Here is a 22,599-nt window from a genome sequence, read left to right on the forward strand (position 1 = left end):
CACTATGTCACAGGGGCTACCGCCACCATTGGTTGACCCCAGTGACATAGTGAGGGCAAAGGGCCATCAGCGCCATTTTGACTATTGGCAGCCGACAGCCCAAGTCCAGGAGATCGCTTCCGGACCGCTCCTGGACCCCCGCTGGACCACCAGGGACTTTTGGCAGGTCTTGGGGGGGTGCATGCAGCCATCAAGAGAGCCACCTCTGGCTCGCGAGCCATAGGTTCCTGACCCCTGTGTTACACGCTAGGAAATTCTGTATTAGGTGAAGGTCTGTCTCTGTGCTGGGTGTGTGAATGCATGAGGGATTCTGACAGCTAGTGTGTAGTTTTGGTGTAGAGAAGGGATCCATAGCTCTCCAGTTCCATTTCTGCCTGTCCTATTCTTCCTAAACAGATAACCTGTAGCCCAGTGATGGGACTCATTGAACCACATCTCTTAACAGCAGCCTGTGAGAGAATGTTTGTGTCCTCTCTCAAAATCAGGCAAGGCTAGGTACAGGAGCAAATGTATTTACTTCATTTCTCCAGGGTTGCACTCCTGCGGTGTCTGGCTTCATGGGGTTTCCAGTTCAGTTTCTGTGTTTCTAAATTGTAGTTACTTATTCTGTGTAGTGAGGGTCTGTCCTTGTTCTGCCTGTGTGACCGAGCTGAGGGATTCTGCTATCAGTGGCTGTGTGGCGATCTATAGCAGTGCGGCTTGTTCCAGGTTCATGGTATAAGGCCTAATGCACTATTTTCAAGGCTTTTTCATGGACTGTGCAACTTGTTGCAGGGGTGGAGCTCTGAGGGGCCATCCTCCCCCACAACAGCACTGCACATGAGTTCAGACACCTTCTCTTTTCCTATATAAAAAAAAAAACATTGTACAAGAGTTCTCTCTTCTGGTTTTCTAACCTCACAGCTGTATAGCCCTCTTTCTACCTCTCAAAGCAATGGTCTGCCCTCCCCTGATAGCACCATCAACTTCCTGTTTGGCTCAGGCTCCATCCATCTTCTTACCAGAAAATACAGGAAGTAAACACCCAATAAGGGTATCCTCCCCCTTTAAGCGGCACAGGCATTTTAAATAAACCAGAAGAACATACTGGAAACAAACAATGTTTTATTTATTTAGAACGGCAAAAAAAAAAAAAAATTTAAGTTCACAGTTTTAAAAATGTTATACCAATGAAAATTTAACAGTGGTCAACAAGAGTCCAAGGCACATACAGCAGCAAACACCAAAGACACTTTCTCTTGGTTACCTCTAATACCTGTTGTACAGGTTGATGCTGCTCGGTCTAAATAGGAAACTATTCCAGTAATCCACAAATAAAATCTTTGTTATTAATGACAAGTAATTCTTTATTATTTTGTGCTTTTGCCCCATTCTGGAAGGACACCTTTCATTAGTTTTTGGACTTCTCTTCTATAGGGGAGCCCAACAATTCAGCAGCCCATTGTAATAGTGTTTTTCAGCAGTGTGGCCATTTAAACTACTGCCCGACACCAAACACTGCCGTGCTGGCTGGAATAGGGAGGCAGGGTTTTCCTCTCCCATTAGTGGGCTAGGCCGATGTAGTTCTGAAGGGAGGCACTACACCATCCTAGCCCCCTCCATGCTTCTACCAGGCCAGTTTCAGTGTTGCCGCTGCCCAATGCCCACCCTTCTCCAGGTGAGGACAGTTCTGCTTACACTGCAGGAGCACCGTGACCGCAGAGGATGAAACGTGTTATACACAATAAAGGGAACCTAGCCAGCACACACTGTAAGAACAATCTAATCAGAATGAATGCAAAACAGATCTGCTTGCGTGGCAGTGTCCTCAGCACTAAAGCTTGCTAGAATCTGAGGCCTTCTAGGGCCTTAGTGGGCCAATTTTCGTTCAGAGCTGGAGTTCTGCTGGGGGTCCAGCAAAAGCGACGACTACTGAAAATCCCACTGTAAAATACCAACTCCTTCCCCCTGAATACTTTAAATTACGTAAACCTGGGGGTTTTTCCTGCCCTTCCCTGCACTTCAGCGCTTTAAAATAACTAAAGTGTAAATAAAGGTGGTGGTTAGAAGCACTAGTGAACTCCTAAGACCATGACTGATGTTGGCCAGTGAGTCTGCAAACTATACACAACAGAGTTCAACTCACCCCTGCAAGCTCAACTGGTATATTCAGATCTCCTCAGTGACCAAACACCATACAGCGTTCTCTTATGCTGTAAGGGATTTGTTCCATCAACAGGAAAGGGATGCTTGACTATCCAGTGATATCTAGCTCATAAGTTTCAGACAGTGTCTATGAAATTATAATACATATAAAATACATCACAAAATGTACAGAAAATGTAAATTGGAACAGCATTTGTCATTTAATAACTTAGGTTTTTCCTCTGACCCACCTCCCCCAGTCTGAGTGGGTAGTGGAACAATCTCAAGTATCCATGTATCAAGTCTCTTTACAGATAAGAGGACTGGAATGTTCACAATGGAGCAGGCTGGGACTGGCTGCTTTCCTGTATCCAATCTTAAATGCAATTACTCGGAAAGGCGGTGCTCTCATCTCACAGCTGAACCTGTGCTACGCAAAGTAGAAAGTCATCATGCAACCTTGTACTTCACTGCTGTAATATTTTGGTTTGAAGAGGACTGTATTCTGGAACTGGTATGAGGGCACAGTGCCCTGCATAGCACAGCCCTGGAAATAGGACATGGCCATTAAGAGCGGTGGGCAGAGCCGAGTAAAGCATTGTAAAATCGATCAGGAGGAGAAATGAAAGAACTTTATACCCAAATACCACCATTAAAGCTTCTTTCAACTCCCCTGTAGGGTCCTGCTTGCAGTCAGTGGTGTGGTTAATCCATGCACACTAGTAAGCTAGATGCACTATTAGGAAACACTTGGCTAAGCCTCTCTAATACTGCACAGCTTCTAGCCTGGTTACAATGAGCTGTTACAGACAGCCCTCGAGCTAACGCAAGTAAAGATTAAACAAGTGGGATACATTTCTCTTTTCCAGCAAATAGAAGTGCTTACTCCTGCCAACACCACAACTTCTTTTTTTTTGCAAAAAGGCGTTTGGGCTACATCTACCCAGCTGGTAACACAACCAATGAAGAGACAGAGGGGGAGGTAGGAAAGATCATTCAAAGAGTAGTGTTATATTAGCAACGAGCATGCCCCTGCCCAAGGTCCAGCGCTGATAAGGGTAAACTCATTTTTCAACCGAAGTTCTGTAAACCTTCCTCACCCCAAAATGGTAATTTTTAGATAACTGAACAGCAGTAGGCCACCCTCTTAAAATGTTATATTTGCATACCACACCATGAGTAGAGATCAAATTTAGGAAAGGTTATGGCCCCACTTTGCAGATATCTTCAGATAGAAACTTTCGAGCAAATTATCCCACAGAATACCATATAAATGTCTGTAGTAACAAAGTACGAGAACTATTTTGAAAAAAAGCTCCTTGCTTGCGAGATTCAGGTTTTAGATGCTGCTGATAGTGGTTGCTTCTCTTGTTCTTATCCAGCAGCTTGAAGGTGTGGATGCCTCACGACTTGGCAACACAGCTCTGCCAGTAGGGTTTCCCGTGGTTTGTTCGGCAGAACTGGCTTGGAGGACAGGGTGACTTTGGCTTAATTATCGACCTCTATGAATTCACTAGCGGGGCCATTGGGGTGTCCATTGGAGATGCCATTGGCATGATAGCCATTCAGGTTTAGTGCAGCTCTCTTCTTGGCCAGGCGAAGGTCTGAGGGGATGTCCTTGGGTCTCTTCAGGCTTACAAAGCTCCGCTGCATCTTGTACTCCAGCAGCATATGGTTCTGGGGAGAGAGCCCCACACAAGCCCTGTGGGGGAAGGCAAACACCACATTAGTGTCATTTTTCATACACAATAGTCAGAGTGGTTATAGAGAATCTAGGAATGGGCTATAATCACACAAGAGTGCAGTCAAGATTTTGTATGGGCCATGGGACAAAGCTGTAGTGTTCAGCTATCTAAAGAGCACTGGAACACAGCACAAGTCTGGGTTTCTGCAACTGGTATTTTGTTTCTTTACTATAACGGTCTGCAGGAAATTGGCCATGGCAGCATTCTTTTATTTTCCTATTTACGTTTTGGGGTGTGCTGGTGCCTTGTAGATGCAGTGAATGGCAGGTAGAGTGGGCACTGGGCAAAGATCACTTAATCAAAATCTACTAGATATCCCTTCTCCCAAACAAGCCAGACTAGATCTCACCAGAAAGAGAGCCTTTTCAATAGCCAGACCAATACTCTGGAATTCTCTACCAAACCATCTCCGTTCAATATCCAATCCTTCTCATTTCAAAAAATCTCTCAAAACCTACCTCTTCCAACTTGCATTTAATACCTCATCTAATTAAACTGTTACCAATACCCAATCTACATTTACAAAGTTACTTCCACCCTCCATCTCTCACACCTTATACAATTTATAATTACAAAACATACTCATTCTCTCCATAACTCTCACCTCATACTTTCTTTAATCAATACATCCTTCCCTCCCCTTATAATATCATACAACCTCTATATTTCACATTCTCTGCCTATCCATTCCCCCAAAATAATAAGCCCCACGGCACCAAAAAACCCCTTTTTATTTATAAAAGCCTTAATGCTAGCACTCTGACTAGCCATTGACTATTTTATGTAAAATTTAAAAAATTCCATTTTATTTTGATTATTTTATGTTTTATTTTTATCTTTGTGAACCGTTTTTGACAAACATTTATTTAAAAAAACCCAAACTGTATATAAATGCTTTTAAATAAATAAATAAATAAGAGAAGGGAGAGGGAGGTGTCTGCTATAGGTACTGCCAGCAGGGAAGAAGAGTGCCATACAGCCACACTGGATCCCTGGTTTGTTGTCAGGTATAGATGCAACTCCAAGTTATCTTGAATCACCTATTTGTATGGGGTCAGAGCTCTGAGCACAAAGCACCCTCTTGGCCACACGAGCTGAGGATGGTACTGCAAAAAGTGTGCTTAAAAATAAAATAAAATTGACCTTGTGAACATAAGAACATAAGAAAATGCCATACTGGGTCAGACCAAGGGTCCATCAAGCCCAGCATCCTGTTTCCAACAGTGGCCAATCCAGGCCATAAGAGCCTGGCAAGTACCCAAAAACTAAGTCTATTCCATGTAACCATTGCTAATGGCAGTGACTATTCTCTAAGTGAACTTAATAGCAGGTAATGGACTTCTCCTCCAAGAACTTATCCAATCCTTTTTTAAACACAGCTATACTAACTGCACTAACCACATTCTCTGGCAACAAATTCCAGAGTTTAATTGTGCGTTGAGTAAAAAAGAACTTTCTCCGATTAGTTTTAAATGTGCCACATGCTAACTTCATGGAGTGCCCCCTAGTCTTTCTATTATCCGAAAGAGTAAATAACCGATTCACATCTACCCGTTCTAGACTTCTCATGATTTTAAACACCTCTATCATATCCCCCCTCAGTCGTCTCTTCTCCAAGCTGAAAAGTCCTAACCTCTTTAGTCTTTCCTCATAGGGGAGTTGTTCCATTCCCCTTATCATTTTGGTAGCCCTTCTCTGTACCTTTTCCATCGCAATTATATCTTTTTTGAGATGCGGCGACCAGAATTGTACACAGTATTCAAGGTGCGGTCTCACCATGGAGAGATACAGAGGCATTATGACATTTTCCGTTTTATTCACCATTCCCTTTCTAATAATTCCTAACATTCTGTTTGCTTTTTTGACTGCCGCAGCACACTGAACCGACGATTTCAATGTGTTATCCACTATGACACCTAGATCTCTTTCTTGGGTTGTAGCACCTAATATGGAACCCAACATTGTGTAATTATAGCATGGGTTATTTTTCCCTATAGGCATCACCTTGCACTTATCCACATTAAATTTCATCTGCCATTTGGATGCCCAATTTTCCAGTCTCACAAGGTCTTCCTGCAATTTATCACAATCTGCTTGTGATTTAACTACTCTGAACAATTTTGTGTCATCTGCAAATTTGATTATCTCACTCGTCGTATTTCTTTCCAGATCATTTATAAATATATTGAACAGTAAGGGTCCCAATACAGATCCCTGAGGCACTCCACTGTCCATTCCCTTCCACTGAGAAAATTGCCCATTTAATCCTACTCTCTGTTTCCTGTCTTTTAGCCAGTTTGCAATCCACGAAAGGACATCGCCACCTATCCCATGACTTTTTACTTTTCCTAGAAGCCTCTCATGAGGAACTTTGTCAAACGCCTTCTGAAAATCCAAGTATACTATATCTACCGGTTCACCTTTATCCACATGTTTATTAACTCCTTCAAAAAAGTGAAGCAGATTTGTGAGGCAAGACTTGCCCTGGGTAAAGCCATGCTGACTTTGTTCCATTAAAACATGTCTTTCTATATGTTCTGTGATTTTGATGTTTAGAACACTTTCCACTATTTTTCCTGGCACTGAAGTCAGGCTAACCGGTCTGTAGTTTCCCGGATCGCCCCTGGAGCCCTTTTTAAATATTGGGGTTACATTTGCTATCCTCCAGTCTTCAGGTACAATGGATGATTTTAATGATGTTACAAATCTTTACTAATAGGTCTGAAATTTCATTTTTTAGTTCCTTCAGAACTCTGGCATGTATACCATCCGGTCCAGGTGATTTACTACTCTTCAGTTTGTCAATCAGACCTACCACATCTTCTAGGTTCACCATGATTTGATTCAGTCCTTCTGAATAATTACCCATGAAAACCTTCTCCATTACGGGTACCTCCCCAACATCCTCTTCAGTAAACACCGAAGCAAAGAAATCATTTAATCTTTCCGCGATGGCCTTATCTTCTCTAAGTGCCCCTTTAACCCCTTGATCATCTAACGGTCCAACTGACTCCCTCACAGGCTTTCTGCTTTGGATATATTTAAAAATGTTTTTACTGTGAGTTTTTGCCTCTACAGCCAACTTCTTTTCAAATTCTCTCTTAGCCTATTCTCCCCCAGCCTAGGTCAGAAGCCTTCTACTGTACCTCAGAATGTTTTCAATGCAGCTCCTCTGTCTGAAGAGGGCATTCACCACAGGGCTCCCGTCAGGAACCAGAGGAGCCTTGCATAAGAAGCTGAGGATGGACAGAACACTGTGGAAGGTCTGGAACTCTGGGTCAGTGTCTGTACAGAACGTAATCCTTTGACAGAGCTCTGTGAGGATCACCAAGTCCAGGATGATGGGACTGGCGAGCAGAGAATCCTGGGGGATTGCAAGATGAAAAAAAGCAACATGTAAAGGAAGGAACTTTCTAGCAGTGCAGCTGAGCAGTCCAAGCCAGGAGCTGAAACCTTGGGAGAACCTTGGCTTCATTGTAGCTTTTAGACTCATCAGGCAAGCAAAAACAAAATAAATAAAAATCAAAGCTTAAATAAAGAAAGCCAAGGAAATTATGGAGGAGAACCAGGCCTCATACCTCACAGGTATTGTGGAGGACGATGGTGTTGCTCCCACCCATCATGATTTCGGATGTGTACTCGTCCATGGCCCGCTTACTGTCACCCACATAGGGGACATACTTAATCACCACCTGCAATCGAGAAGCAGCGTCACATTAGGAAGAAAACATCCTACAAAACCACACAAAGTGTGTTCCTCCGCAGTTCACATCCAAATATCAATAGGCATCACTTGTAATCTTATTGTACAGACCATGCTTTTGTGACGAGAAGAATAAATATCCCAACATACAGAAGTGAAACCAGCAACTGCAACACACAAACCTATAAAGTTGTATAAAAGTGGTATAAGACTATGCCAACAGTCAGCTACAAAGTCAAACTCCAAAGACACACAGTTCTAATCTTTTACCAGTCCGATCACATTCCAATTTTTATGGGTGTTTCAAATCCCAAATGTTGCAGTCATTGGTTTCACTTTTGTATGTGGATTATTATTTTGGGATGGAGAAACTTCTGTGCTTTCTGCAGTTTTATAAAATGTGTCATGACGAGGATAAACGCCAGTGGGAAGGACCAGGCTGGAGATCCGAGAATGCTCTTAAGGAATTATTTTCCATGAGATGCTGCGAATTTGCAAATAAGATCACTAAGCAGTCTCACAGCAGGAGTTACTTATCAAAGGATCACCTTGTGGCATGCTAGCGAAGCTCCTGAATAAGAGGAGGAAGATTGAATAAAGGTCCCTGGCCACGAAGAAGTCATTGGAGTCTCTGGCAAGAGCAGTTTCTGTGGAATACAGAAGGCAAGAGCCAGCGTGGATTGGATCCAAAACAAACTGAGATGAAAATGTCAAGACGGGGGAGACGAACATCATGTTGCAGTAGTTTGGATGCAAAAGAGGTGGAAGATGGGATGAAGCAAGGCAGCCATGGTCCAGTGAAGGTTTTGGAGGAAAGGCGTGATCACAGCATGTTTGAAGGAAGATGGAGCAGTTGTAAGTAATTGACTGAAGGGATGATTGCAGGGGAAACAGAACAGAGAAATTGGGTGGGAATTGATGGGGGGAGGTAGAGAATGTGGAGGAAGCGAGATGGGCTGTTTTTCTCCTCTGTGATTTCAGGAAAGGAAGTGTGGCAGGGTTGGTGAATGAAGTTTGGGGGGGAGGGGCAGAGGTGGCAGTGTTGTGGTCTTGGGGGCCACAACATAAAGCAGGACATGTAAGAGACACAAAACAGGAGCAACCAAGACCAGGGATATCCACCAATGCTGCTAGATGTTTTACTGGATTAACAACTTGAACAATTTTTAAGGCTCAAGCTTTGGGAAAACAAAAGAGGGGGGTGGTTAAGAAAACTTAAACTGTTCTGTCAGGGGAGAAGGGACATCACTCCCAGAGATGGCTGCTTCATCCTGGAGCTCCAATCCGATGTGCAGAGACTCCGATAAAGCACAATTACCAGAGAACTACTGACCGGTACAAGGAGGCCTGCTGAATATGGGCACCGCCGTGGAAATAAAGACTTTTTCCAACTCCAGCGATGCAGGCTCGAAATGCAGGAGCCGCGGCAATAGGCCTCCGATGAGGAGAGCACGACGAGAATGCAAAATGGCGCAGGTGGGAAGGCGCTTACCCAGGCAGACGTTAAGCTGTGGTTTTGCAATTTGAAGAGAGATTTAATGATGAGATCCTCAAAATGATTGCTGATCTGAAAGGAGTAGTTATGGAGCTACGTGGCAGAATTGAAGTAGAACGACGCATGGAGGATCACAAGGGTCAGCTAATTGACTGAAACTAGATCGGAAGCCTCACGAATGGAGCTCTTGGACGAAATTCAAAGATCTGGAGAATCGTTTCAGGCATAATCCTTCAACTGAAACGAGCGATTATGAGGATGCAGTCTCGGTTATTCAGAAAGTCAGTGAATCCCTGCTTATTCAAGGTGGAGACTCCACTATTTGTATCGAGTGTATTCATAGGGAACTGAGCCCTTGGCAGGGCAGTCTCCCCAGAGATATAACTGCGTGCTTTCAAGACTTTCCCATCAAAAGAGAAGGTTCTGGCCACGGCCCGGCATATGGTTCTTTGGTATGGAGGGCCACCAATTAACCATTTGCAATGATTTGACTCCAAGAACCTTGTTGAAGTGAGGAGAATACAGAAATTACCACTAAACTTCCTGGGGGAAATGGCTCTTTCCCTTTGGTTTATTTACAGCTACAAAGTTAAAACTAAGGAGAAAGCTATCCAAGCTTTGCAGAAGGCAGGCCTGGAGGTGTCAGGCCTCGTCTCGGTGGATCTCAAGAAGAAAAACAGAAGTTGCTGCTTCAGTATTAGAACCTTTGCTAAATGGCAGCGAGAAAACCTGAGGTGCGAGGCAGCGTTCCAACAGCTATCAGTGTGGAGTCATGAAATGATTTCACTGTGAAGTTGTGTGGCTGGACACACGGACAGTTACCTGATGAAAAAGTGTTAAGACTTCTTTTGATTTATTGTTCTCATTTATCGGAGTCTGTATTACTGCTAACATAAGATTATTTGGTTTGGATGGGAGGGAGGGGGGTCATTCCCTCTTCAAACTTTTCAAATGTGGTGGCTTTGGAGATGAGGGGGGAGGGGAGGACAGATCTGTGGGGGTGGTGGGTTGGCCATATAAGGTTGGGTTTCGGGAGATGAACTAACTTGAAATGGGGTGATTAGCATTTGCCCCAGTATTGCCTAAATATTGTCTTTAAATGTTTTCAGTTTAAACATCCCTGTTAAGCATCAGCTCTTGTTTAAAGAGCGATAAAAGCCAAATAAAGAAAATTATGTTCTTGCCAAGAGGATTGGGTGAACGGAGTCCCAACTGTGCAAAATTAACCAGAAAGAATCCCAACTTCGAGCTATGGTGGAGTGGCATGGAGGCCCTAAGAAACATTTCTTGGGGAACAGCCCCCTACGTTATTATTCTTGGGCAGTCAAGAGGGGATGAGATCTTAGAACGATATCTAATCCTTTTCCTGGGCTTACTTTAGAGATATGGCACTCACTTAAGGATCAGCTCTCATCATGATGATTTGCCAGTGGGAAAAGAGGGGAGTAGTTTCAGATGTTGGAGCTGACACGTATAGATCGACTGTTGAGTTCAGGGGTGGTTAGAGTTTGCGCTATTGAAAGAGAAGTATCCTTACATTCACGCCCAGCATTAGGTGAAAGATTATAGATCAGCATAAGGTAACGCTGAGTTATTCTAATTTTTTTTTTTAATTAGTCAAGCTGGACACTCCCTAAAAGGTTTATTTCTAAAATGTATAAAGGAATTTAATAAGACTGGGCAAGAGAAACCCAAACATGAACTGGAAATGGAAAACCGGTTTCTGTAGTGCAGTGGATGATACCACCTGGGAGGACACTAGATGGCAGATTGCTAAAATGTCCATATCTGCACCCTTGGCAGAAAAATTATTTTCACGTACTTCGGGTGGTATTATAAACCTCAGAGGCTGCGTCAAGTTTATAATCCTGCTTCTGCTTAATGCCGGAGGGAATGTGGAGACGTGGGAACAATAGGACATATTTGGTGGGACTTGCTCAGAGATTGTGCCCCTTCTGGGAGCTGATTTTGGATATTAATGTTTCATTAGAAAAGGATCTGATGGCGTTCTTATTCCATGCTCCAGTGGATCGAGCGCTGAAGGACACTGATAGACTCTTCATTCAAACGTGTGGCCAGGAAGTGTGAAACAGTGCACTGGAAACGGAAACAGCCTCCTAGTATGTGAGATTGTGGGGAATTTACCAAACGGAGCCATTAGCAGCGCTATGAAGACACTGGGCGTCATCCTTTGTTCGGGTGTGGACAGTACTCCAGAAGTGGGGATTCACTTGACCTGGGACTACTGAAGAGTTGGGGGTGGAGGGAGGATTTTGTTTTTGAAGTTTTTGTTGAGACGGGCTGTTTTCATTTAGTGTTCGTATATAAAACTTCAATAAAGAAAATTATATATATAAAAAACAAAAACACTTTTCTGTTAAGCTGTGCCAGACAGGAGACACCAGGAGAACTTCATGGCTGGAGCAGGAGGGTAAAACTGGATTTGTTTCCTTGCCTTACTTACATTTTTTTTAAAGCAGGATAGTTTAGTGAGCGAACCTGTTATTAAAGGAATTAAAAGTTTGTCTCACATCATCTTTGTGGTGGTGCAGGCCAGCGCCTGGTCATACGGCCTGCTAGCATGCAGCCTACAGAAAAGAGAAACGGGGGAGGGGGGAACAGAGCTGCGCTCTCCTCTAGCTGCGATACAGCAGAACGGTGCTTTATCAGCAAAGCGTCAAAGACTCTGCGATACCGCAGCAAGCAGCAACCGCTGGAAAGAGGAATAAGGTACAGCTGCAGACTCCTGGGGCACTCACGCAGTGATCAGGTTTCTCCGAGGGCTTGTACAGGATTGGGTTGGACTGCACCATGTCGTCTACCACATTGCTCTTGGAAATCTCCTTGGATCGGAACTGCTGGGGCGCAGACAGGTTCTTGCCATCATTGTTCCCCAGGTGGTTGTAGCTGACGATAGACACAGTCTGAAAGAGTTTAAAAAAAAACAACCGCACACACATGACACGGCTTGGCTTTTTCCAGGATAATCTTGCCAACCAACCTAGGACAAGCACAGCAGAGAAGCAAACATCCTGTAAAGCACACTCTCTGCCCTGCTAAGCTTTACTTTTTAATCTTTCCTCCTTTCCCAAACTCCCTTCCAGTGGAGAAGTAATCCAGTGGTTAGAGCAGCAGGCTAAGAGCCAGGAAAGGCAGGGTCCAAATCCCGCTGATGGGCCCTGTGACACTGGGCAAAGTCACTTCAGCCTTCATTGCCTCGAGTACAAGCTTAGATTGTAATCCCTCTGGGGAAGGAACCTACCCTACTGTACCTGATTGTAACTCGCCTTGCGCTAACAATTAATGAAATTACACTCCCTTCCACCCCCTCCCCAACGCCCCATCGGGGTGAATCAGAGCTTCCCTACTGGAAAGGACTCTTCTTTAAGTTCTGAATCCCTCACAGCATGTGGCAGCCCTGCCGTGCACAATCTCTCTCCCCCACGGGCCATCACCTTCACAATGCAGCCGGATGCTGTCTACTGCGTAATGCGCGCACACGGCAGGTTTTTAAAGCCACAGGCTAGCCCTTTACAGCCCTGGCATTTCCACTTAGGACCTGCCAGTGCTTGCTGATCCTCCCAGGGTGACCGCTACAGTAGGACATGGAGGTTACCTTCAAACCAGCGCCAATGAGGAAATCCACCAGCACAGACTTGATCTTGGTCTGCCCCGATTTGAAGTCGTCGCCACCGATGAAGACCTGATGCTTGATAGCCAGCTCCACAGCGCCGGGGACAAAAGTGTTCTGAGGTGACCCATTAATATAGGCACAGCCCTCCAGGATACTGGCGACAGCAAAGAGCGTGGAAGGGGACACCTCCCAGCCACACTGTGAAAAGGAGAGCGCGCGCTTCTTTTAAAAATATATATTTCTATATAAAAAGTTAAATCAGAAACTCTAACAACATTTTACAGGGGTTCAGGGGTCATGCAAAAGTAGCCAAAGGTTTTGTGGCTATGGGCCACCATTCTCCCAAAGCAACAGACATCTCTGTCATTAAAAAAAAAAAAAAAAGTAAATTTCTTTTTTTTTTTTTTACTAAAATACACACACAATAAAAAAATGTGCAAATTGCTTTTAACATTCGGAGTATTTTGTGTGGCAATAATTGTATGTATTTAGCATTGCGTAGCAGGTGGAGGAAGATATTTGCATCCTGTTCTTTCGCAATATATGATCTCATTAGAAAGCAAGGGAGGGTTGCAAAGGTCCTTGAAATGTGCAACTCACATACATCTCAGGGCACTTGACCGCCTGGAACTTTCCCTGTGCAAAATGTTGCTATTTTCTCCATGGCCATTTGCCCACAAAAATCTGTTTGCTGCCAGTTATTAAAACCCTGTTTAATGGCAGCAAGCCTGGGGGCCAAGAGAAAAAGTTACTCAGGGGCTCTAAACCCAGCCACTAGGTGTCACCCTTGTCGATGACCCCGACAGACCTCCTTCCTCCCCAGGGGCTGTGAACACTGCCTCTGCAATATTAGCAGCTCCAACCGATCAGGGGTGCAGAAGGCCTGATCCAGGCATCGAACCGGGGGACCTTCCGCATAGCACCCCCTACCACTGAGCCACCAGGCCAGCATCTATAGCAACTTGTAGATCTTTAAGAGGCCTGGAAGATGAAGAAAGGAGGAATCCCTCTTACTCCAGAAATGAATGCACCAAAATCCAGGGCTTCTCAGAAAGGGGAGGGGATAATTGGAGTTCCTTTCTTTCAGCAGGGAGTGGCTCAGGAAGAACTGTGGGCTTTCAAGTTTTCATCTCTAAATCGAGCCCAAATCATTTTTCTGGACAGAGGCTCTTACATGCATATGGGGGCTGGACTAGGCCCTTCTGAAACAGCTCTTCTGGATTTAACCTGGCTATTCACAAAGTCCTTAGCCTGAGGAGGCGAGATCAGCGTTTCACAGGAGGGTCACGTGGCATGGGAGTGAAATCCAACACCACCTGCTCCTGGGACCACTGTAGGGAGCCAACCAGCCGAGAGCGGCCCCAGCTGAACTCTGAAGCCGAGCATTAAGGACTGGGGAAAGGGAGCAGCAGCCTGGACAGGGCAGAATTCCTCACAGCCACACCCTCAGGAGGCTGCACACAAAGCCCTCACACAACTGATCTATGAGCAAGCTGAGCAGATAAAATCATCCAGCTGCATCCTCTGGCTCAGATGAAATTTAAGTGGGTAGGGAGTTTTTTTTATTACAGATTTTGCTATCACCTGTACAGTAGTTACCAAAAGAAACCCCAAAGGAATGGGGCAGAAATGATACTTTTATAAAATTCTTCTTTTAACGTTAGATCTCTGCACCTTGCTGTAAACTCTGACTCTTAACCCTAAAGGCACTTCTCCACCCTATGCATATGGAACATCCTCTTTATGAAAGAAGGCTTAAGGAGCGCCCAACGAAGGTCTTGGGCTTCCAGCGCTGGGCTAAATGGGTTCTGTGACCGTCACCTTGAGCCCTAAGCTCACTGCAGAGGTGGTGAAGGCCAGACACAAATCCACCCACTCCAAGCACATTACAGGTCAGCAGCCAGGTGGACAGAGTGTCCCACCCGAAGCATGGAGCAGTCCAATACTCTGCGGCAGCGACGTCATGCGGGCCCATTCTCCCCAACATGGCCACTCTCAAGGCATTCACTGGCAGGGGGCAGTCTACACAGTAAGGGTCGGCAACTCTGCCACACATAGCTCTGGTCTTCAGGATGTTCACAATGAGTTTGCATGAGGCTGACTCCATTGTACGCAAATATATATGTCCTGAAAACTAGAGCTGATGGTGGCACTCCAGGACTGGCGTGGACTATCCCTGCTATACAAGTTGGCTCCCAGGGGAACCCTTCAAGATCTGCCAAGTGCACTTCCTGTGGAGTTTTCCTTCAGCGGGAAAGTCTCTAGGTTGCTACAGGAGGACAAGCCTTTGATGTCAGATGCTGGGCTGTAGCAGAAGGAATGTGAATGGAGAGCTCCTCACCTCAATGGCCTTCAGGAGGTTCTCTGCAGTGTCATTCACACCAGGAACGACGTCACAGAAGCGTTCTGTGTTTGCCGTCCACAAGACAATGACCTTATCCACCCCGCTGGTCATCTTGAAATCCTGAATGTCTTGTCGGATCCTCAGGACCTGGAATTAAAAGGGATACATCAGCTGCAGAAATAGGAGAACTCTGTTTTCCTACCAGAGGGCTCCGTTTCCAAAATGGAAACCTTGCAACTCGAAACTGCTGGTGCAGCCGTTCTCCATCTGGGTCCTGCTGACTTCCCCAGCAGCTCCAGGTATCCACCATAAATATTCATGAGACCTTTGTATATACTTGGCTTGTTTGGGATCCACTCTGGGCCATCCCCTGGCCTGGTTTATTGCTCAGAGGAGCTGGGAGGGTTCCCGCCGCACCTCTCCTCACCTGTTCAGCTTTAGTCCCGTGGATGACGTTGTCGGCCCGCTCCTCCTGGTTGGCTGCAATAAACTCCGGGATGTAGATGGAAGGCCTGGGCCTCATCTTCTCCATGTGAGGCCTCAGCTGCTCCTGAAGCTGCCAGTCCAGAACTTCTGCTCGCCTCATGGCCTCCGCCAGGTTCAAGGAGGAAATATCCCATCCTAGCAATCAGACATTTTTCATCAATAAATTTTTTCTCTCTCCCCCCCCCCCCCCCCCCCAATCTTGGGCTTCTTCCACTTTTATCTTTCATATTTCTAATTGCTGCTGGTCGGAGTCCCCAGAGAGTCTCCTGTCCAGTCCTTCAGCATCCAGCTGACTATCTGAGTACTCAGGATTAAGCGAATCTTCACTCATACCCAGGGACTATTTCCACTGTACTCCCACATCTCCCCTCCCAGTGAGTCCAAGCACTACGGCAACTACCAGAGGGGCAAACTAATGCTGCTGGATGACCTACCAACAGTTGTTTTAAGCCTATCTTGCTCCCTTTTCCCTTCTCCCCCTCACCTCAGAGTCCAAACACTCCCAGTCCCAGAGCAGGGGTTCTGCTGCTCATAGCTGGCTGCCAGCCTGAGGGCCAGGCACGTCCTCCTCCAGTGCTTCTACCTACCATCAAAGATGATATCATTGGGATGGACCATGGGAAGCAGGTTACGGAAGGGCACATGCACATCTCCAGTGGGACCTGTGCCCAGACAGACTGTGGAAGCCTGGAGTACTGACCCATAGTAATTAGCATCCTGCAAAAAGGAAGGGAAAAGCACAGGGCTTAATTTGTGAGGAAACAGCCTGGAACAGCTTGCCACCATTTCTTTTCAGAACGGCACGGGTGTTCTGCTCCAGCTGCTCCCTTCCAGGCAGCCGACACGGAAGAGGTGAGGTGAGCCTGGAGCACAGCAGAGCAGCCACTCTGCTCCTCACTTCATTCATTCTCCCACTGTTGCTCCACCCCTTCCCCTACAGCAGACACTGAAGCATAAAGAACAAAAAACACCAAAAGGCGGTGAATCAGCACAAGCTTGAAACTTGGGAGCAGCAGTGCCGATCATCAAGGCTTCAACTCTGCGTAATAAGTTATTGCTCACAAGCTTCAAACATGTGCTAATTCAACTCCTTTCTGTGTCCATTATCCACAAACTAGAATGGTGTCCTGAGGAAGGGGAGCAGAGCCTCTCGTGGAAATCAGTTCTGGTGGGTGAAAGAGCTGGGGGTTGAGCACTGATGAGGGCTAGGGATGGAAGACTGTACTCTCCTCTTCCTCCTTATCCCAGTGACCTGCGGGTTTGGGAGGGGTTCATACCTGGTCCTGGCCCCTCCCCTTTGCACAGGTAACACATGGCCCCAGTTCTGCTTCCCGCATTCCCCCTGCCCCGTTCCACTTTCTTTTCACCTACAAATTAAGCCCTTGAAAAGCATCAACTATCCAAACCCAGAAATTCAGCAGCACGAGGGAAACAAAAAACCCAAACACAAGTACCCGCTCAGGGGTTTTTTAATTAAATGATTCTGTGTGCCAAGAAAAGGTATCAGAACCTGCAAACTAAGAACTGGCTAAAGACGCAAGCTGGCTCTCTTCTTTAGACAGGAGGGTAAACCCGTAAAGACAATAAAGAGAAGTTTACGGTTTTCCTTAACCCCTGTTTATTTCGCAGTCTATGCTACCATACAGTAAGTGGGGGGAAAAAAATACAGCAAATTACTTTTACTGGACTTAGACATGAGATAATGTGTGCCAATGCCGAACAGGACATGCTCCAAAGTGGTGCCGAAAACCCGGAGGACAGAAAACAGCCTTTGTTTGCAGCAAAGACCTGGGGGTGCTGCAAAAGCCCCCACTTGGATACATGCGATTCAGGGCCATAGGCGAGACCTTTTCCTTGGACCAGCTTAATTCAGCAGTCATCAGCTTTGCAGGGTTATCCTTCAATCTGCAATCCAGTTTTAAACTCTAAACATTCCTGCCGGAGCAGGCAGCTGCTCTTTGACAGTCTTGAATCGTTTTGCGGCTGTGTTTCTTTTCCGTACTAGCACCCGTGCAGTATGGGCAATCCCTATGACGCAGCTTCTTCCCCCAGGGTGGAACACTGACAGAATCAGAGACAGGGCTGAATGAGTTGCAAAGAGGAGAGAAAAAAAAAAGGTTTCTGCCTGCTGAACCTTCACCTAGTTTGCAGCACCTGGGAGAGAACATTATTCCACTGCCTCATCTCAGCCTGATAGGGAATACAGTCACATTTAAAAAAAAAAAAAAAAAGTCTGGTTTCCTTCGAGGACGGGGCCAACCCAGAAGTTCTGTGAACATCTCACCCCTCTGGGTGCAAAGCAGGGCCAGAGAGGGATCTGCAAACAAAATTCATCTGCTCCTTAATCCAAAACAGAGGTAAACCTCCGATGAATATTTGCTGTGGGCATCCTGGAATCCAGCTCTGCTTTTGGTTGCCCACTCGCCTTGGAGTTCTGGCAGACCACAAAGCTGAATTTTGCAGATTTCCCTTGAATGAGTAGGTGGCTCTGTCAGAGTTGAGAAGACCAATAGCAGTTACTTTGTTAGGATGTAATAATTATAGGATTTTTTTTTTTTTTTACAAACATGTGAGACAGGGGAAAACACACAGTGAAATTTACATTTTCTCAGGAATGACTTGCTAGGCGGGAAACGTCCTAACTAAGGGAAAATCTGAGTCTTTAAAATATCCTAGAAGGAATAAAGATATAATTTCTGAACTGGGCTGTCCCTGTGACTCAGGCAGAGCGCTGCAGACTTAGGAAGCTCTGGCATTTCATTGTGGGGATGGAGCTCAAGCACCTGGGTGGTGGGGCAGGTAAGCAGCCCCTGCTGGCGCAAACGTGGCACTGAGCGATTCCGTTTCAGAAGGGACTTCACCTCCAGCCCTCGGTCAGCGAGTGACCTCAAGTTACCCAGGCAGGCCCTTTCAGGGGTGGAATGGGGCAGGACGTATGCTCATTACAAGAAGGCTCTACCATCCTAATGAGATGCTGGAAAGAGGCCAGCTTGGAGTCTGGCCCAACTTCCCTGGGATAGAAGGGGTGAGCCAAAAAAAAAAAGCTGCCAGAGCAAACTAATAATCATTACAGATCTGGCTGCCAGACAACAGCACCATTAGTGGCTACTGGCCAGGGATTTCCAGGGAGGCTTAAGGCCACAGGAACGGTGCCCAGAGAACCCTGCAGGACTGTCGGCTGTAACTGCACAGTGCACCAAGGGCTGTGAACTTTTACCGAGCTGGATCCTCCAGCTTCACCTTGGATGCTTCCAGCTCTCTCCCTCCTCTGTGCCAAACATAAGGCTTCTAGAAAACCCACTGCAAGGCAGTCACAACTAGAGCAGAGAATACAGAACACACATCCACGTCACTGGCTACAGCCCACAAAAAAGAGTATGTTCAGATGTCCGGAATTATAATCTTCAATATCCACAGAAGAGCTGTGGCATGGGCAGCATGCCTCAAACCTGCCCCAAAAGCTCCCGTCCCAGTTACCTACCGGGACCCATTAAGACCACCACCACCTGCGCTTGGAGCTTTAAGTCATATGGGGGGCAGGGGGAGAGGGGAATGGAATGGCTGTGGTAACCAAATCCATACTGGCCACCACACACCCCTGAAAGAATGGCAGCAATTCAGGAGACTCCCCATGCCACAGACCGTATGTAACCTTTTACCTCCCTGTACCTCCAGGACAGCTGAAAAAAAAGGTCAGAGCCAACACAAAAGTAAAAGTGCAAAACCACAAATATCTTTCATTCCTGACACTTTTTGTATGACCTTGAACAAGTCACTTAACCTCCCCATGCTCAAAAGGGTCATCTCTTTGGGGGAAGAACCCTAGTGAGGTTTCCCTCCCAGTCATCTGGTGCTAACAAATCGCCTCCCTTACCTTCTTTCCGGTCTTGGTCATCCAGGAAAGGCCCAGCCTGTTTGCCAGCACTGCCGCAGTAACAGTGGTGCCATTATTGCCACCCCAGCCCACCAACATCAAGCCAAGCGTAGGGACCCGCCTCTCAGTGCGGAAGACAAACTTGGTGGAGCGTGGCTTCACCTACGAAAGGCAACGCACATTAGATCTTTGGGAACAGAGTGAGAGGGATGACAATTGTGCATTCAGAAAAGAAAACAAAAAAAAGTCACCATACCATTCAAAGCAATAACCCTCTTGCCTCAGCCCAGTAGCCCCATGACTTTTGTGGCATGGCAGACCTTGCTCATCTTCTTTTCTCCTCACCCCCCCCTCCCCCTCCCCCTCTGTCTGCCACTCTGGAGGCAGATGACACCAGGCATCCAGCACTATCAGTAATGTTGCATGATATCCAAAGGCTGCACTTAACACTTTGCACACACCAGCTCCCCATTATGTAACACATTACAGCTGCACCTGATATTTTAGCCAACAGATGCCTCTGGCATGACAAACCCTGGAAGGCCTGACCCAGAAGATTCCGAATTACTGGCGACCTTGGTATCCTTCCAACACTATGCACACCCAAGGACAGCTCTCTAGCAAGAACAGATTTAGAAAGAAAATCTCAAGAACAGAAGTCGCTTGCCAGTAGAAGGCGTTTTAGTTTGCTTACTGGAAACTTGAGCCAATCAGAATACCAGACACTTTATCTGGGTGGGGAGAGGGAAGGAATATGAACTCCAGGCTGGCTCAAAGCCAAGGTTTATCCAGAACGGCAATCATATGATAATGAGAGAGATACATACACACGGCTGGTTTGCTTTGATTAACAAAAAGGAAAACAACAAAACATTCTCTGCAATCCATAAAATATTGGCCCGTATTAAATCTGTTGATATAGTCAAATCTAAACTAAGGGAACGAGCAATGCACTGTACCTTTAAAGGCAACTTACTCTCTTTGACGTGATTCGGGTGCGGAGAGAAATTCAGGCATCCTGATTTGTCAGAGATCACCACAAGAGCGCACATGCAAGCCCAGTAATGAAAGCACTAATGAGGACACCACGGCTTTAACCACCTCCCCCAATAAAAACTATAAAAGCATAAGAAGTTAGTTGGTGGGATTCAGGACAATTTAGCATTCATTTGGAGGCACAGTGTCTTCTGCGTAACTTACTTTAAATGCATAGTTACGGTCTTCTCTTATTAACTATTTTCCCAGGTGTAGAAAATGCAGAAATAGAAATGGACTCCCACCAACTATAATGCTAGAAAGACACTGGAGGGCTTCACACTAGTAAGTGTTCCCCTCTTGGTGGTTAGTGCTTACAGTTCACAATGCCGGGGTCTCACCTTCATAACTCCATTCTCCTCGCACACCTGGCTGGTCTGGTACAGGTAACGTGCTTCTATGTGATCCTTGGCATACGTCACATCGGGACTGTCCACGATAAAGCTCTCGGCCATTTTTCTAGAATCTGCAACAATCACTGTTTTAGTGGCTAAGCAAGCAATGAGCTGAATAAAATGAATAAAAAACAAGAGAGCCCCAGAATCGATCCCGCAGTTAAGAGACCTGGATGCAGAAAGCCCATGGAATGGAGCGGTGATAAACACAGCCCTTTCCTTCCAGCCCCAACCAAAGCTCCTTAGACAGAAGAGGCTCTGTCTGTACTGTACTGGGCAGATAATATCTGCATAGGGTTATTTGACTCCATTTTTTTTTCAGGATAGCTGGACTCAGTCCTGGTTTTATCGCATTGCATGCAGGGACTTCTAGTTCTGACTTCCCTTTCGATTTTTCTAAGGAAAGCAGCAACTACCTGTTTTTGCATTCAATGAGGAAAAACTAGGACCGGATCATTCTGTCCTTACAAAAAAAAGGGACCCAGTTGGCAACCCTCTATCTACATCTCTTTTTCTATTTCTTGGAAAGCACCCTAATCTTCCACAGCCTCCCTCGTGAAGTTTATCGGGCAGACCCAGGTCAGCATGGACATGTGTCTACCTTAGAAACTACGAGCCTGATCTTAGAGGAGGTGGAGGATGTCGGGTGAGGTCACCAGATGGCTCAGTGTCATTGGGAACGGAGCGAGCACAATGCAACCTGCTGCTGCTTTCGTTGCCTCTCTGAGCTTGTACTTCTTACCGTTCTTAAAGAAATTAGGACAGAAAATCAAGAGAGGTTACGGGACAAACCGAAGGACTGGGCTCAATCCTCTGCAGACCCTAGCCAGACCCCCCAGCATTGAAACTGGTAAAACGTGCCAGCTCAGCGGTTTTTTCCGGGATTGATTCTCCAGTACTCTACCATATATTCTCTTTACCCTAGGGTGGTGAGGGGAACATCTTAATCCTGCATCAATCTCCCGCAAACGTCCAACAAAAAATAATTGGAAAATACAAATAATTAAATCCCCTGGTGAGGGGGCACGATGAAGGAAGTCAGCATAAAAACCATCACCTAGGCGCACTTAAACGTGCAGGACCGCTTTAAAACCGGCAAGTCCGGAACCAGCAGAGCCCGGATGACAGGGGGAGGGGAGAGGGGGTGGGAGGGACAAAGAGGCAATGAACGAGTAGCTGCCACGCTCTGCATACCCAGGCCATCTTGTGTTACCACATATGCAAATCAAGACGGAGGGGTCCGTGCAAACCGATCCACCTCCCCCACGGCCCATTCTAGTCTCACTATTTGATGGCGTCTAAAAATAAAATAAAGTACGAAAACAAAGGCACTGAAAAGAGAGCGTGGGTGCGAATCCCTCAAGAGACGGCTACACTCACCGGCGGTGAGTTCAGTCTCGGTTCGGTTCTTACAGAGAAGAGGCTGAGCCAGCAATCGGGTGCTGCCCAAAGCCAAAGCTGTCACCTATCCGGTCTGCTCCTGCCGGGGGGCTCCCGCGCCCGCTAAATGCTCTCTCAAGGCGAGAAGGCTCCTCCCCGGCCACGCCCCCTTTCCGCTCCTTCTCAGCTTGACAAAGAGGGGGGCGGGCTAGTTAATTTCCATCGTGGCCCTCCATGGCTAATTGTTGGTTTGCCAGGTCCGATTATTGCGCGTCCCTCTGCAGAGAACATTTTGTTCTTTTGCAGCCCTTGGCTGCAATTCTTGCATTTGGGGGGTGGGGAGGGTAGAGTGATGATTTTGTCACGTTTTCAGAGCTGAGATCG

General features: G+C 46.2%; 1 protein-coding gene across 2 annotated transcripts; it reads right to left on the reverse strand.

Moving 5' to 3' along the window:
- Positions 1-1,084: 1,084 nt before the first annotated feature.
- Positions 1,085-22,369, reverse strand: ISYNA1 (inositol-3-phosphate synthase 1). 2 transcript variants are annotated; one of them, XM_029614399.1, is made up of 11 exons: positions 22,216-22,369; positions 20,782-20,906; positions 19,406-19,567; positions 16,119-16,248; positions 15,473-15,666; positions 15,043-15,192; positions 12,684-12,899; positions 11,827-11,991; positions 7,448-7,561; positions 7,016-7,233; positions 1,085-3,826 (listed from the first exon to the last, which is right to left on the reverse strand). In XM_029614399.1, the coding sequence occupies exons 2-11, from the start codon at positions 20,893-20,895 to the stop codon at positions 3,613-3,615; spliced, it is 1,677 nt and encodes a 558-aa protein (XP_029470259.1). In that variant the 5' UTR covers positions 20,896-20,906; positions 22,216-22,369; the 3' UTR covers positions 1,085-3,612. The 2 variants fall into 2 exon arrangements, with proteins under 2 accessions (XP_029470259.1, XP_029470260.1); XM_029614400.1 differs by lacking the exon at positions 22,216-22,369 and adding an exon at positions 21,756-21,877.
- Positions 22,370-22,599: the final 230 nt, after the last annotated feature.

This window comes from Rhinatrema bivittatum, chromosome 8 (genome assembly GCF_901001135.1).
Source record: "Rhinatrema bivittatum chromosome 8, aRhiBiv1.1, whole genome shotgun sequence".
NCBI classification, from domain to species: domain Eukaryota; kingdom Metazoa; phylum Chordata; class Amphibia; order Gymnophiona; family Rhinatrematidae; genus Rhinatrema; species Rhinatrema bivittatum.